A 17,066-nucleotide genomic window follows, 5' to 3' on the forward strand; every position below is an offset into this window, starting at 1 on the left:
CCACAACAATTGCTCCATTTGTCTTAGTACACAGATTTTAAATATATCATGACTTCAACTAAGGAGATTTAAAATGTTCTGAATTTGAAATGTTCTGCCCTTTGTCCTGTTCATACTGCAATAGTTCTGGCTGTGGCTGTGTCAGAAGTGTTCAAAGCTTGAAATGGTCCTGTTTTAAGCTGCCTCAAGCATGGGACACTTCCAATGTGACTGAGCTATTTCTGGTGAAGTTGGAGCCACTGTTTCTCCTTCAAATGAATCGGAAATGCAATATTAGCAATAGAGACAGTATTTTTTCTTTGTGTGATGCAAAATCAGAGCAGAAAGAATATTTTTTCTCATACCTTGGGGCCCTGGAATTCCAGGAGGTCCCATGTCACCTTTCTGACCAGAAGCTCCAGGGAAACCAGGATTGCCCTGGATAAGACAAAAGAACCCTCAGTTCTGGTGCTTAAGCAGTTTGACAGAAGCATGGGTAATTTCTTAAAATAGCAATATCATGCAAATCAATGAAATTCTTCTAAATAAGAGAGAAAATTAGAATTGCACACAGCAATTCTGAGTTTTGGCTCATATCCAAAGAATTAAAACCAGAGAGTATGAGGCTTTTGAAAATTAGACAAACAGAAACTAGAACAGATGTCAAACTCGCGACATCACATGACATCACACAATGGATGGTTTTGCCATTGCCGCAATGGGGTGGGCGTGGCTTCCACATGACGCATTTGGGCCATGGGCCGGCAGTTTGACACCCCTGAGCTAGAACATTCCTCACTGCTTCAGATGTTATGACAAAATTATCTGGATCCCTTCAAATCCAGCTTTGCAGATCAGGAGTATTCCTATATGGATTTCTATTCTACCTTATTGCAATTCACATATTTCTTGAAATTGTCCTTTTGTACTTCATGATCGGAAGAAATTTATCCATTTTCAGGATTGACCAGCAAAGAAAGATACACATGTGATATTTGGATGAAATATTATCACTCTGCTTAATTAACTGGAAAGCATCATGGAATGATTTCTATGGGGATTTTGGAGTACAATACCTGTCATTTCCAGGTAGATAAAACTGAAATTCTAAATTAATTAAACTTGAGCTTAAATTCTGGGGAAGTTTATGATAGTGAGCGATAAGCAGGCTCTGAATCTAAGTTCCCTGATGTTCTTCACTTTTTAATGCTTAAGTACTCTTGAGTCTTTTAAGTCTCTCAGCCAAGCAAACTGGCTGTTATGAAGTGGCTTGCAAACACTTCATTCATTGAGGAGAAGGCAGCACCAATGCTCTTTCTCCTTCATTGGAGGAAACTAACATCAAATTGGATATCCAAATGTAATTCTATCACTGGGCAATCATTTGCTAAAATAAGGAAATGGATTTAAATTATTTAAATTAAATGTGTCTGCTTGCAAAGGAAGATGCAGCAGAAGCAAAGGTGTCCAATTTCCAGAGTCCAACAAACAGGGCCACTGGTAATAGATAATTGCCTTTAGTTCCTCACTTGGAATGTTAACTATAATGGTTATAGACTATTTTGTGAATAAGTGATGAAAGCTGCAGAAAGAGCCACTAATAAAGAGATCTGAGATTTTTTACTCAGAGGTAATTGGCTTTAGCTTTTGAGACTCAGAGTGAAGCTGTTGAAAGTATAAAGCACTTCTTTGCATGCTGACATAAGGTATTTATTGTTGGTGAGGTTCTGTTCCCCCTTCCCAATAAAGTAAATGAAACCACAGGTGTATCCTTAATGGTACACTGATTGAGATCCATTAGTTTCTCTGTAAGGAAATGTTGCCTATCCAATAGTTGATAAAAGGATTTGGGCTAAGTCAGAGTTTTCTCTTCCAGTGATAATATTCTTTCAAAGGCCAGGGAGTGGCTTGCCTACTGCTATGAAAGGACCCCCTCAATATTTTTATGTGAACATTCAAATTTGTTTTCCTTTATTTGAAAGCTGCAAGATTAATTTCTTTATGCACTTTGATAAATGTATGAACATCTGCTCTTGAAGTGCTCAAATTCTTCTGCATTCTACCGAGCTCCTTCCATCACTGATAGAAGCTCTGACTTGATTAAGATCAAGGTAAAGAAAGGAAGAGAATATATGGTCTGTCTGTCCTACAGGTCAAAGCAAGCAGTGGGTGAGAGCAATAATCCTTGGAGCTGTTTGTGATCCTCTTTTTGAAAGCCATTTCAGTCAGTGATAAAGTGGAATTCCACAACAAGGAGGGACAAGCAGCAAAAGTCTTGCCACCTGAGTCCATCTTATCCATGGAAAGTTTAGGATTTGGTAAAATATATGTTCTTTAAATATTACCAGCCTTACTCAGAGCACCTTGCTCTTAGAAGATAATCCATTAACTGAAAATAATGAGCTCCTTGTGCTAGTATGTGGTTATGTGTAACAATTGTAGAGCAACCGGTCATGGTTGTAACAATAACTTACAGGGATTCCTTGAACTCCCACATCACCTTTGGGTCCAGGTCTCCCAGGTTGCCCTGGCCAACCTGAAGTTCCTTTTTCTCCTTTTTCTCCTGGTAATCCTGAAGCTCCTACAGATCCTTGAGGCCCAGGAAGCCCTAACAGGGAAAAAGTATTTCTTGACTAGATTTGTTTTGCAAGTAAACAAGTATGAGCGTGGCTTGTTATTGTTTTTTTTTTAAAACAAAGACTGTACTTGGAGATAACAAATAATAAGGTTTCACATATGGATTCTGACTACTAATTTATCTAATATTCACAAACTTGTAGTAAACAAAAAAGCTGTAATATAGCTTCATTGTGACAGTTACAAAAAATCCTGCTTCTTCTCTGAGGTAGCATTTTTAAGGTAGTATTTATACAGTATTTATAAATGTATTCAGTCAAACTTGCTTAAAAATAAGTCATTTTATTTATGGTTAATTAAAACTGGTACATTACCTTGAAGCCCCGGTTGCCCTTGGGGCCCCCGGTCACCCTTGGGTCCCTCACCAATCCTCCCTGGTAACCCAGGAAGGCCTGGTTGGCCTGGGGGACCTTGTGGGCCAACAAATCCAATATCTCCCTTTGTGCCAGGAACTCCTGGATTCCCAGGACTCCCTGGAGAGCCCACGTCTCCTTTGGGACCTAAGATTGAAAACAACCCACTTTGTGGTTAGATGAAATATAAACACACTGAATACCCAAGTTGATCCCTAGGAAGAATACCCACATACTTAGTTAAATGATCCTAACAAAGATATTGCGTTATAATTTCATAGGGATCAGAAGTGATCAGAGCTTGCCCTACTAAAACTTGAAATTGAACCAGGGGTGGGGGAAGAGGGAATCTCTCCTTTAAACTTTCAATTCTGTTGCAGGCTGAACTGATTCTGGCCTAAACACTACTTAGAATATATAAAGAAATAATAATCGTGCAGCTAAAAAGAGAACTATGACTTGAGATTGCTGGCTGGCATGACTTCTAATTTTCCTAAGGAAAAACTCTCCAAGATAAATAGTTTAATTTGACAAGTGCTTTAAGCTACGTAAAGAAAAACTGGTACTGTCAGAATTAAATCTGAAGTGGAGAATCTGTGAATTTACTTTAGAAAAATGGATATGGAAGAAAAACAAAAATGAGGGTTTATCTTCCTATCGTCTTCCTATCATCTTCCTATCATCCATTTTTCAATAACCAGAATGTCTTTCTACCAAGATGATGATGATGATGATGATGATGATGATGATATCTATTCAGTTGTGTCCGACTCTTGGTGATTCTATGAGCCAAGAGGTCTCCTCCATGTCTTCCAATCTTGCACTAGATTTCTTCGAGTTTTTCTATGGTCTGGCTGGTGTCAGCTTTGATGGTGTTCAGCCATGTTCTTTGACAGCCTGGTTTCCTTTTATTACTAATTCTTCGAAACAGAATGGCTTTTTCCAGTGAATTCCCCACATGACATGGCCAAAGTAAGTGAAATGCAGTTTCATGATTTTGCCTTCCATTGACAAGTCTGTTGTTATGCACCCCAGTACTTGCTTATTAGACAAGAAGGACTATCATTTCTGAAAATACACTCTTCATCTTTGGATTACAAAGGCTGGCAAGTATAAATATTTGGACATCATCAAAAGCTTGTGCTGAAGCATGATGCCAGTTTGAAGTTGCTCTGTGAGCTTAGAACCCAGATCCTTCTGGAATTCACTCAGGAAAAAAGAGCCAAGAACAGTAACTGCCTAAGTGTGGCTTTCTCTGCCCTTAAGAGCTTCATTGCAAGGAATCATAGGGCTGGAAGGGAGCTTGGAGATCTTCTAGTCCAGGGGCCTTCAACCCCTGGTCTGTGGACTGGCACCGGTCCACACAAACAAGCAAAGCCCCGTCTATGGGATGCAGGCAGCACACAAAACCACGTCCCCTCCAGTCCACAGAAAAACCTCTTTACATGGAACCAGGCCCTGGGGCCCAAAAGATTGAGGACCTCTATTCCAGTCCAATCCCCTGCCCAAGGCAAGGAGTCCTTATTGTTTCATGGAGAAGTGGTTGTCCAATCTTTTCTTGAAAACCTCCAGCAATGGATCACCCAGAACTCCAGGGGCCAAGCTGTTCCATTGATCAATTGTTCTCCTTGTCAGAAAAATTCTTGTTATTTTCAGGTTGAATCTCCCTCTAACAAGCTCCCACTCATTGCTTCTTGTCCTGCCCTCAGGTGCTTTGAACAATAATTGCCCCACTCTTCCCTGTGACAGCCCTTTAAGTACTGGAAGTCAAATATCTCCCCTCAGCCTCCTCTTTATTAGGCTAAACATACCTAGTTCCTTTAGCTGTTCATCATATAATTTAGCTTCTAGACCCTTTATCATCTTTATTGCTCTTCTTTGCACATTTTCTTGTCTCAGCATCTTTTTTGTATCATGGTGACCAGAACTGGACACAGTATTCCAAGTATGGCCTGACCAGTGTAGTATTAAGTGGTACTATCACTTCTTGTGAGCATCTGTTGATGCAGCCTGGAACTGTGTTGGTGTTTTTGGCAGCTGCAGCACACTGCTGGCTCATATTTAAGTGGTTGTCCACTAGGAGAGCCCTCTCACAGGAAAAAAACATTTCAAGTCAGAAAGGTTGAGGAGACATCATTACATTCCTTGTTATGTCATGCCTAAGATCCCCTCTTGCAGACATGATTTCTGGGGTTTTATGAGAGGAGAGAGAACCAGTTCTCTAGGGGAAGCCATAAAGTTAAGCCATAAAGAAGAGTCTTGGTTACAAGGAAAAAGCTATCTAGGCCTTGAAAACAGCTCAGCAGTGTTATCAGTAGTAGTCTACACAAAATGTCACTGGTTAGAAGAATTAATTTCCTCCAAATATACAAGCCACTTAAATGGAGGGATGGTGGTAGTTCTGGGAGGAATGCTTTTTCAAGTTATAAATATGGGTGAATTCTAGAAGGAGAGGAGAGAGTGAATCTCTTTTTTATTCTAACTAGGAACATCATGCTGTTTTAAAATTAAAACAACAGCAAAGCCAAAAATGGGAATTGGGGTTGTGGAGGTAGGGATTGCCAGATGCCCACCCGCAAAACAAGCTCCCTCAGCCATAGCAGTAGGAGTTTCTTCTTATTCAGTCAATGATTGATCCCTTCTGCTGTGCAGGTCTGATTGGGGGTGGAACAGAGCACTACAAAAGTCTAGCCACAGCACAGGAAACACTCCATAGAGCTGCAAGAAGCTAAGCCGAGCATGGAAAGAAATCACAGAGTTTGTGCAAAGCTCAAAATACAGCTGAAACATGCATGTTTTGCTTTATTTTGAGCAAAGAAGACTCCAAGTGGGCATTTCAACCTGAGATATTTATGGCTTAGAACATCTTACGTGTCATTAATGGCAAAGAAAAATGAAAACAGTAGATGGGACTATTGAGTTCTTAATAAGTTACCTCTTTCTCCTTTTGCACCTGGAATTCCAGGAAATCCTCTACCTGGAAGACCTGTAAAGATGAACACAGGAACTGAGAAATTGAGAAACATACAGTATGTTCCCTAAATAGTCCAATTGGGTGATAGCTTCGTATATTAGAATAGAATTACACTGTTACTCTAAAATTTTCCTCATATCGTGGAACATTTATATTTGTAAATTTTCTCTTCTTTCCATAATGTGGCAACTAAACTGGACAGAAAGACAGATAGATAGATATAGATATAGACAGACAGACAGACAGACAGACAAACAATTTCTATCCCTTTGGCTCTTGCACACCCTTCTTAAGAAAAATGTGTACAAGAAAGGCGGGTGGGGGGGAGAAGGGAAGTGAAGGTAGAGAAGGAAAAGTGCAAATTAATTTATAGTAGCACATTCTGTAAAAATACTGTAGCTTTGAAAATCCTGAATGACTTTCAGAGGGCCCAGGAGAATAAGTGCAGAGACAGTGCACAATCAGATATGTTTAGATTGTTCTGTATTACTAACTGGTTTCCTAGGAAAATCTCCATCAATTTCCTCACGTATCATTCATTTTCTCTTTATACTATATATAAAACAGTGGTTATATTTTTAGCCTTTCAAATGACAAAGATCTTTAGAGATTCCCGACAATTCTTATCACAACCCCGCATCTGACACAACAGACATTTTTAATGTCAGAAAACCAAGGAGATAAAAGTCTTACCTGAATCACCTTTTGAACCAGGAGCGCCTGGGATTCCGTCATAACCTGGCTCACCTTTTTCTCCAGCAATTCCCTGTGAACCCTGTGCTCCAGGGTCACCTGCAAAATAGTAATATAGTATTCATCATGCTGAGAAATGAACAAATACATTATTTATGCATCAGGAGGAGCTTTCTTCTATGTTTACCACCAGTGTGTGTGTGTGTGTGTGTGTGTGTGTGTGTGTGTGTGTGTATGTGTGTGTGTGTGTTTATTGTTGGGTGTCTTTGAGCCCTTTGAGGTGGGCCAGGTCAGGAAACTGATTCCACTAGTCTGACTGGAATGGTACTTTATTGTGCCAGGCTACACTAGCAGAATGTTGAGCGTGACCTTGTTCTTTGATCTTCTCTCTGTTTCCTGGGCTAACAACATGCTTTTGTTTTTGTAACTGTATCTGCATAGTTCCTCCAAAGTATCTCTGTGGCTCTCTACACCTTGTGTGTGTGAGAGAGGGAGGGAGAGACAAAGTACCTGATAAATTTCATTTCATTCCTTTCAGTTGGATGACTGACAGGTCACTGAAACTCTAGGATGAACTAAAAAGAGTTTTTGTTTTTCTAACTCCCCTTTGTTCAGACAGGAGAAGTTGTGATGAGACTTCAAGAAGTCACAGCAGTGATTACCCTGCTGCCTCCAATTTATACGTTGCTGTTTAAGGTAAATTCTTTCCAATTTCCATTAAACAGTTAAACTATGGCCACACATCCAAACAGAATAAACACAATAAATAGTAAATGTGATCACTAAAGCACAAAGCTCTCATGGGATCTTAAGCAGGAACACCTGAAGCTTGTAAGGTTTCAAGTGAGAACATGCAAGGTTTTGATCATTTACAATGTTTGAACTGATTTTTATTTTTTATCTGTGAAGAATCAGTGTTGCAATATGGTACAAGGGTCTGACACAAGTGCATAAGTGTTACAGAATCTTGCTCTAATACCAAAAGCACTGATTGAATGGAAGAGCAATAAAAATTCATTTTTATTTTTTACTATGATGAAAAGTTCTTAATTTGGTTAATAGATGGAAGAAGATCTAAAGATCAATCAATATGATCCCTAATGACTTGGATATATCTCTCCATGTGATTACAATTCAATTTATAAATAAATCTGTAATTAAAAGTGCATTTGTGCTTGAAACAGAAGTGTGCATGCAGCAGTTCCCCCCAAAGCCAAAGCTCTTGTAAAGTTACCACCAAAAATTAATGAATAATTTTCAATGTTTTTTTAAAAACATGGTTGATAATCATATTAATTGTATTTAATTAATTACATTTAATTTTGATTCAACAGAATTAAATTAAATCAAGCCATTTTTGGTTCAGAGCTCCTCCACTTATTTGAGTACTATTTGTAATGTTGTTGAATATGTATTGCATTGTAATATAAGTATAATGCATTCAAAGGCCAGTGCAGACGTTGGAATTAAAACAAATTTGTGCATTTCTAGTCTAAGATTAATGCAAATTTTGTGTAAAAAACACTCAAGCTGAAATAGAGTACACAGTATCTTATTTCATGTATCACAGAAGCAGAGGACACATGTATATCACCTTACTAGTTAGGATCAGATTGCCATCTAGACCTGTGTTTGTTGCCTTTAAGTCATCTTTCAGCATGAACTAATTCGGCTCCAAGTATATGAGACATAAATATCAGAGAAAACCTGTCCTTCCATTCAAATTGCAAAGATGAAGCATTGTCCAAAGTCTTTTACCTGGTTCTCCTTTTAAGCCTGGAAAACCGTTCAAGCCTGGGGTTCCTTTCTGTCCTTTTCCACCTGGCGATCCTGGAACACCTTTTTTTAATAACAATAACAATAATAATAATAATAATAATAATAATAATAATAATAACAACAACAACAACAACAACAACAACAACAATAACAACAATAACGACAACAACAGCTACAAAAAACTGCACTACTCGGAACATCTTACGTTTTAAGGAGATACCTGGTTGATACCTAGGATGCTGGCAGCAACCCGTGTCAACCATTAGTGCCAGTCAATTTGAGAGTTCAGTTGACTGAGTTTCATGTTTAATGAATATAAGTTATATAATAATAATAATAATCCACACCTGTTCAATTTATAGCCTAAATATCTGGCATAAAATAATACAGGAAGCCTTGGATCACCCACCTCGAGAACCTGGAAGGCCAGGCTGCCCTTTGATGCCTGGGGATCCAGGTATGCCTGAAATACCTGGAATACCCTTTTCACCTTTCTCTCCTGGTAAGCCTGAACTGCCCGGCCATCCTTGTTGACCCTGTGGACAGAAGAAGAAGAAAAATATTATATCTGGCTTTATTTTTAATCAGTTCTTTTCCAATACCAAGTATTTTTTCCCAGCCATTTGTCCCAAAATTAATTTTAAAATTTGCTATAATATGTAACCTTCAACCATCCAAGAAAGAAAACTATAGCGAGATGTTCCAAAAGATTGGCCCAAAACCTAAATATTCACTGTATGCTATTTATTCTTAAGCTGACTCAGAAATACAGCAGTTGTGTGTTTACATTAACATGTAAACATGTAAAATGTTATGCATATTGTTCTTTGATACTGCCAATTTCAATACACTAAGATGATACCTAGAAAGAGATATTTCCGGAATAGCCCAAGTATGATTTTTGCAAAACCTTGTTCCTAAAGGGATATTTCTTACTGAGAATAGATGCCTGAGTTGATGGAGGTTATGAAAAGTGGGAATGAATAGATCAAAGTTACTTGGACTGTCCCTGTGAACTCTTCTCTGCTGGTGCTCACAAATACATCAAGTATTTGTGAGATCAGCCAAACCCTTTCAAGGAAACTCTTCCACATCTTAAAGGACTTTGATATATTTAGCCTACAAAAGAGACTGAGGGGAAGCATTATAGCAGTCTTCAACTATGTAAAGAATTATCACAAATAAGACCAAGTGGACATTCTCTGTAGCTTCAGTTGACCAAACATGATGTAAAACTGCAAGGAACCTTCTAATTGAACAAGCTACCAGTCAGGAAAACAGACTGCCATGTCAGCTGGTAAGTCCTCCTTTATCTGATAATTTGATAATTTGGTAAATGATTGTCAAAGATGTTATAACTGAGCTGAAATAGATGACCTCTACTGCCAATTCCTAGTCTATATTCTAGGCCACAACAACTCTAACTTAGCCAAAGACATCCTGACTTAGTTGTGCTTTGAATGCGTATACCATTCTTGTGATGAAATCAATCTGGAGTGAATGCATGCATTGGTGCTCTGAAAACATTTGCTTAATTTTTTTCACAGCAGGCTCCACAAAACTCTTCTGAGTCAAATTTTAATGCATATTTCCCACTCCAGAATAACTTGTTAGCTATTTCTCTGTGGTACTTATGCTTCTTACACTCAAGTTGTCAATCTGTTCCTTCACTTCTGACCACACAGTTAATGACAGCTTATTATGCTAGGGAAGAAGGGCTCTTAGAAATGCACATACTTTGCATGCAGAAACCCCCAGACTTTCACTTCTTGTGTCACCAAACAATTCAGGGAAAGACTGCTGCTCCAATTATCTGACTCCGAACAAGACAACTTTTTTTTACTGCATATATCAATTTCCCCCCCGCCCCTCATATTTTTTGATTATTGAAACCTAGTCCTGAATAGCTATCTCTTGAAATTAGAGATACATTAACACAATAATCTAAATGCTGTTTATGACATTAACACACATAATGAAGGATTATGTATACCTTCTCACCAGAAGTTCCAGGGAAGCCAATTCCAGGAAGTCCAACATTTCCTTTCTGTCCTTTTTCACCTTTAACTCCAGGAAATCCTATCTGACCTGTCTCACCTGAAAGGCCTTGCAACCCTTTTTCTCCAGGTGGCCCTGAAAATAAAAGGTCAACATTTGTATTATATTACATATTAAGTATTTGTCTTCCATAAAAGAAAGTTAACTTGAATATTTGAGGTGATGGATGGCAACTTAATCAGTGCAAAATTTCAAATCATCCAGGGTCTATAGTGGGTAGTACCTGGTAAACCCATTTCACCCATTGATCCTTTTTCTCCGGGAAATCCTGGTTCACCCTGGAATCCTGGAGTGCCTGAATCTCCTTTTGATCCTAAATTAAAAAAGAAAATTGGGTTGATTTAAACATACTTTGTTATAGAGATGTAACTGGAGAGTCTACTAGGTTATGTAAGTACATAGTGATGCTATTAAAAGTAAAATAATAACATGGAAGGGTACCATAAGCTTTCATTCAAAAGAATTCTGGGGGGAAAAAACCCCAAGTGTTTCGTACCTGGTTGGCCTGGTAAACCAGGATCTCCATCCTTGCCTGGCATTCCTGGGCTGCCATAAATTCCTGGAGAGCCTTTTTCTCCTATTACACCTTTTGCTCCTAAAAATCAAACATGTTGAATTCCTGTCAAGATTCTCTCTCCACCACACTTGAAGTTCTGCATTATATAACTCTGGTTATATCACAAAGATTAATTGATAGAAACGCAGCTCCTAGCACAATACCAAATAGATAGAAACATACAGCTTCTATCCCAGTACGAAATCAAAGAGTACTTTTGAATGTACATTAACTAGCCCAACCTCAAGCCCAGATTTGAGTAATAATCCTGGACTCAAGAAAAGTCATATTCAGGGGCCCAGTTCATTCAACATGTAACAAGGACCAGCAGAAAAGAAATATACTTTAAGCATCTCACACTTCAGAGGCAAAAATTGCAGTGTGTGGTGCCTTGGTTCAATAACATAAGTAAACCAATTAATTATTCTGCCTGCCAACAAAGTGGTTTTCTTCTCTATGACCAAATCACTGTGTGAGGTTGCACAAACAATAGCGCTTTCAAGTCTAAGAGAGGTCTCCAATAATTCAGCTAAATCCCAGGCCATTCCAGCCCAACACAGGATGGATCCTGGAGAGGAACAATGTAACTGGATCATCCAAAGGATATACTAATCTGAAACTGCCTCTTAAAATGTAGGGCACTGACTGCTTTATCCTGTTGAATGCACGCTGGACGGCCTTAATTCTTGCATCAGTGAATGCCATTAAAATTAGTCTGCTCTTTGATAGCCTAGAGACGACCTTAAGTTTAGTCATTCATATTCAAACAGTGACAGAGGTTTCTTTGGTGTGACAATATTATTAAGTATTAAGCAGTACATTTTAGGGTCTGTACAGATTTCTTCTTTATCACTTATGCAGTATATGTTTCAAAGAGCAATACACAGCCCACCTTTCCATTTGCTTCGAGATCAAATTGTTTCATTTCCATAATATTTCTTTAGTCCTGAAGGAAGAGGGATTTTTGCTCTTTGTCTCATTCAGACTCTTGGGGAAGTTGTCTGAGAGAGCTCCTCCACTTGGCTAAAGCAGAGGAAACTCTTTGATATCAAGGGAAGATGATCTGCCTTTTCAGATGATCCCCATTGAGTTAATGCAGCTGAAAAAAATTCTACCCTCTACAAAGCTATTTTTAGTCTTCCTGATACTCCCACCCCAGCAAAAGGGACTGTTTTACATCTGAAAAGGAAGAAACTAACTAATTACGGAGCAACCTGACTATATAGATTTGTCAACCTAGTATTTGATTTTTAAGCTTAAACGTTGCCCTTCAGCATCCTAAGAAGTATCATTTCAAAGACTAGTCTATCCAATGTGGCCACCATTACTTCCTCCATCACTTTGGAAAGTATATTTTTGTTTTCATTGCTGAGCAAGAGAGAGGTTGGCATCCTGTTGCATGTCTGTAATATCCCTGTCAATAATATTTTCTTGCTTATAAATTCCAGATGGAGTTTAAGGCAAATGTCTGGATAGAAATTAAGTACATGATTATTTGGCATGCCAAAATTATTACTGTCTAAGCTTAGAGGGAAAAATAACCAAAATACAACAGAAACAATGACACACATCATTGAGTTTGACAGACCTTTATCTCCTTGTTCTCCTTTTTCGCCTTTCAGATTTTCCATGTCAACATGCTTCATTGATCCTGGCTCTCCTGGGAGTCCAGCTTCACCTTTTTCACCTTTTAAACCTGGATCACCTCTTTCTCCTGCCACTCCAGGAAAACCTAGGCTACCTACGCAGAACAACACCCAGAGAACATTACAAGGGCACTTTAGCCTTGGCAGTAAGAATGGCATTTTCAAACCTCCAATAGCAAAGTAATTAAAAGATGATCAGCAATAAGTATTAAAAATTCATTACAAGACAACGGCAACAACAGTTTAGCAACAATGACCAAATCAACAACCAAATAATAATGAGCAGACTTTGTAGACAACCCTTTAATATGATGATCATTCAATTTTATGCTCCAATTACTGATGCAGAGGTAGAGTAGGTTGATGGCTTTGGTGATCAAGTTCAATTTGGAATCGATAGAACATGCAAGCAAGGTGTGCCACTTGTCACTGGCAACTTGGCAGCCTGGCTGGGGGGAGGGGAGAGAGGGGAACTTGGCCTCATGAGTGGTGGGCCAGTGCACAAGCATGCAGTTCAAGGTGCACAAGTTGAGCTGTGCACATGTATGGATGTGCGCTGGCCTGCTCCTTGTGCAATATGAGCTCTGCATAGTCCACTTCTGAATAGGCCACAGCCCAGTAGCGGGCTGTGGCCTGGAGGTTGGGGACCCCTGGCTTAGCAGAAGGCCAGCTTATTAATTTTTACCATTCCAATGATTTATTCATAGCTAACACTGTCTTAAAACAAAGAAAATGATGCCTTTATACATGGACATCATCCTACAGAATCCATAGAAATCAAATTGTCTATATTATTCCTAAAAGGTGGTGTAGAAACTCAATTATAGCATCAAAAACATGGCTGACTGCTGACTATGAACGAATCACAAACTGTTCATGTGCAAAGTCCGAGTTAAGCTAAGGAAAAGAAAAAGCAAACCAGCCAATTTGCACGCTAAAACTTAGTTTTCTGAGAAGGCTCTAATGTTGGGAAAGGTGAAAGAGAAGAAGAGAATGACTAGCAGCAAGGTGGATAGACTCAGATACAGTAGCAATGAATGGACTATCGGAAGACCTGAAGGACCAGGTTCGGAAACAGATCATTATGGAGAAAATCTTGGGGTTGTTAAGAGTTGGCAATAACTTCATGTATTAAGACAGACTTAATGTTTCCTTTTTACATGTTAATTAACCACTTTTAAAAAATACAATTATCTGAATTTTAAATTGTGCAAGTATCTTGGAATTACATTTTTATTCTTGCAACTAGACACTTTATACCTGGTTACACATTTAATTAATTTTTCTTCTGTTCAATTGAGTCTGATTCCCAGAGACTGTCTGAACAAGTCCCTGCAATTTTCTTGGCAACGTTGTTTGAAAGTGGTTTTGCCACTGCTTTTTTCCTAGGGCTGACAGAAAGTGACTGGTCCAAAGTCACCCAGCTAACTTTGTGCCTAAGGCAGGACTGGAATTCACAATCTCTAGTTTCTGACATGATGTTTAACCACTGCACCAAAGAGTGCATTTTTAATTTGCATCATAAAACAGATTTAACATTTATGGTGATTCTGGTGACTGAATGGCTCATACAGAACATCCATCAGTACAGGCATTACCTTCAGAACTTTAATTCTTTCAAAATTAGGCTTATCTTTCTCTTTCAATGGGTAAATTACTTCACAAACAGCTAGGAGCTTGTTCTTTACATTTCTCTCCAGCCTATTGTCAGGAGTCCATTCTCTCTCTAATATATTTCTTCATCTGGATCCTAAGGCTACTTTAATTAGAAACAATAGCATACAACTATGATTTTCAGTGCACTAGTTAAACATTGTCATTTAACCTCATATTGGTTAGATTAGATTAGATAACCTGTATTGTCATTTTTTCCCCTGTGGGCACAATGGCACACATTAAAAATGAAATTTAGTTGCTTGCTCTCAAGTGTACACATGCATAACACAAGTGTACACATATTGCTTAACTTAATTCTTGCTACAGCCATGGATGATAGACAACACACATACACACAGAGATAAAGAGAAAGCAAGGCCAGCAACATACATCTGTTAAAAAAATCCTAAATCTAATATTTAATCATGGTTGAGACCATCCAAAAATTACATTACTCATAAAAAGCTTATTTTAATTTGTCTTAACAAAAATAATAGCACATAGATAGCACCTAATTCCAATATTTATTTATTTATGAAAGTACTCTTTCTCTCTCTCATGCACGCATGCACACACACACACACACACGCACACACACACACACAAATATAGTATATATCATTCAATTAAATGTTGAAAAGGTCATAAACAGAAGGGCACATTTCTATAGAAGTTACACATTCTGGAGAAAGAGAGAGAGAGAGGGAAGGAGGGAGGGAGGGAGAGAGAGAGAGAGAGAGAGGGAGGGAGGGAGGGAGAGAGAGAGGGAGGGAGGGAGGGAGGGAGAGAGAGAGAGGGAGGGAGGGAGGGAGGGAGAGAGAGAGAGAGAGGGAGGGAGGGAGGGAGAGAGAGAGAGAGAGGGAGGGAGGGAGGGAGAGAGAGAGAGGGAGGGAGGGAGGGAGGGAGAGAGAGAGAGGGAGGGAGGGAGGGAGAGAGAGAGAGAGGGAGGGAGGGAGGGAGGGAGGGAGAGAGAGAGAGAGAGAGGGAGGGAGGGAGGGAGAGGGAGGGAGGGAGAGAGAGAGAGAGAGGGAGGGAGGGAGGGAGGGAGAGAGAGAGAGAGGGAGGGAGGGAGGGAGGGAGGGAGAGAGAGAGAGAGGGAGGGAGGGAGAGAGAGAGGGAGGGAGGGAGGGAGAGAGAGAGGGAGGGAGGGAGGGAGAGAGAGAGAGAGAGAGGGAGGGAGGGAGGGAGGGAGGGAGAGAGAGAGAGAGAGGGAGGGAGGGAGAGAGAGAGAGGGAGGGAGGGAGGGGGAGGGAGGGAGGGAGGGAGGGAGAGAGAGAGAGAGAGAGAGAGAGAGAGAGAGAGAGAAGTTCCCAGAGGAATGGGGGCGCGAGCACGAGACCGAAGGCTCAGAAGTCTAAACCTCTGGTTCTGGTGACCAATCCAGATTGATCCTGCAACTATTACACTTTCACATTTTCTAAATTAAACACTTTAAAAGGAGTTTCTATGTTTCTAAATGATGAACAGTTTCTTAGTAATCCTGTTTATTTTTTTTCAACTGAGTTTCTCATTTTCAATTTCAAATTGACATCATCATACAGTAATTTCCGTTAGTATTCATCTTATTATAGTGGATAAAGGACTTCCTATGTTCATACATCCTACTCTAAGTTCTTGAAAGAGCCTTTAAAAGCCCAGAAGCATCCTATTTTCCCATGTTTTTTTAAAACTTGTATCCATCTCCATTACTTCTGTTCCAACTTGAAATGGCTATATCAGTCCATCAGGTGGCAATATAGTATTAATTTTTATTTAATCAGCCCTCCAGTTCCCAATTTCTGTCTGGAAAAAACTATTGTTTCATTGCTTAAAGATTGTTAGTTTTACTGTTTTTCAAACACTGTATAGAACTTTCAAACACTTTTTGACCTTTAGTTAATTTAGAGTTTAGTTAACTTAGAGTTAAAAAAGGTCTTCCAAACAACAAGTCTGAAAATCTGACTTAAAGATGTTAAGAAATAAAATAAAATAAAGGTATAAAAGGACTAGACAAAATTGGATTACTGGGAATTTTTCTAAGAGCTTTGAAAATTAAGTAAATAAAATAAAACAGCAGTTTGATGGAAACATGGCTTGTTCAGTCTGCGAGAAGGAACTTGAGATTTTGTAAATGTAGAAATTCAGACACGAGAGGGAACTACCGTTCCAGGGCAGGGAAAAGAACAAAACTGACAAGATGACAGATGAAAACAAGAATCCCTGAGACAGTTCAAAGGATCTTTGAAAAAGTGGGAGAAAAACATAACTAAAGTGATAGCAGTAATTTCTACACCTACCAGCATATTTCTTTAACAAAAAAGAACTCACAGTAAAAGATGTAGAAATCCTAAGTGTTGTGGAAAGATTGGAAAGTGAAAGAAAACGGATTACAAGGCAAAGATGACAAGGTAAGTAGGTAAGTAAGTACACTGATGGCCCGGTTTGTGCTTAGAGGAACTCAAAGAAGAAGTTAGTGAAAACCATCCTGGCAAAATTATGTTCATTTGGATACAGAATTAAAAGTGACTGAATCCAGCAATGCCACCACCTTGCTCCCTAAGAAGGCTAATTAATTAATTAAGGTTAATTAAGGTTGATTAATTAATTAATTAAGGTTAATTAAGGAGAATATTGTCTGTCTATCAACTTTCAATATAAAATCTTTGCTTTTCAAGAGATATTTAATTGTACCCTTTTCTGTTTGGCTATAGATGAATAACAATCAAGTTCTTCCACTTTTTCAGTTACCGTATATG

General features: G+C 38.9%; 1 protein-coding gene across 1 annotated transcript in view; it reads right to left on the minus strand.

Annotated features, from left to right (window-relative positions):
• The window catches only part of COL4A1 (collagen type IV alpha 1 chain), a 154,987-nt gene that overhangs the window by 14,816 nt on the left and 123,105 nt on the right, over nucleotides 1-17,066 (minus strand). Inside the window, exons 34-44 of the mRNA XM_083349205.1 lie at nucleotides 12,618-12,770; nucleotides 10,970-11,068; nucleotides 10,697-10,786; nucleotides 10,409-10,548; nucleotides 8,825-8,951; nucleotides 8,395-8,475; nucleotides 6,637-6,735; nucleotides 5,905-5,955; nucleotides 2,931-3,116; nucleotides 2,454-2,587; nucleotides 345-417 (exon numbers count right to left, since the gene is read on the minus strand). Coding sequence (XP_083205331.1) covers nucleotides 345-417; nucleotides 2,454-2,587; nucleotides 2,931-3,116; nucleotides 5,905-5,955; nucleotides 6,637-6,735; nucleotides 8,395-8,475; nucleotides 8,825-8,951; nucleotides 10,409-10,548; nucleotides 10,697-10,786; nucleotides 10,970-11,068; nucleotides 12,618-12,770 — 1,233 coding nt within the window. The remainder of the gene's footprint in view (nucleotides 1-344; nucleotides 418-2,453; nucleotides 2,588-2,930; nucleotides 3,117-5,904; nucleotides 5,956-6,636; nucleotides 6,736-8,394; nucleotides 8,476-8,824; nucleotides 8,952-10,408; nucleotides 10,549-10,696; nucleotides 10,787-10,969; nucleotides 11,069-12,617; nucleotides 12,771-17,066) is intronic.

Source organism: Vipera ursinii (assembly GCF_947247035.1).
Source record: "Vipera ursinii genome assembly, chromosome: 1".
Taxonomy (NCBI): Eukaryota; Metazoa; Chordata; class Lepidosauria; order Squamata; family Viperidae; genus Vipera; species Vipera ursinii.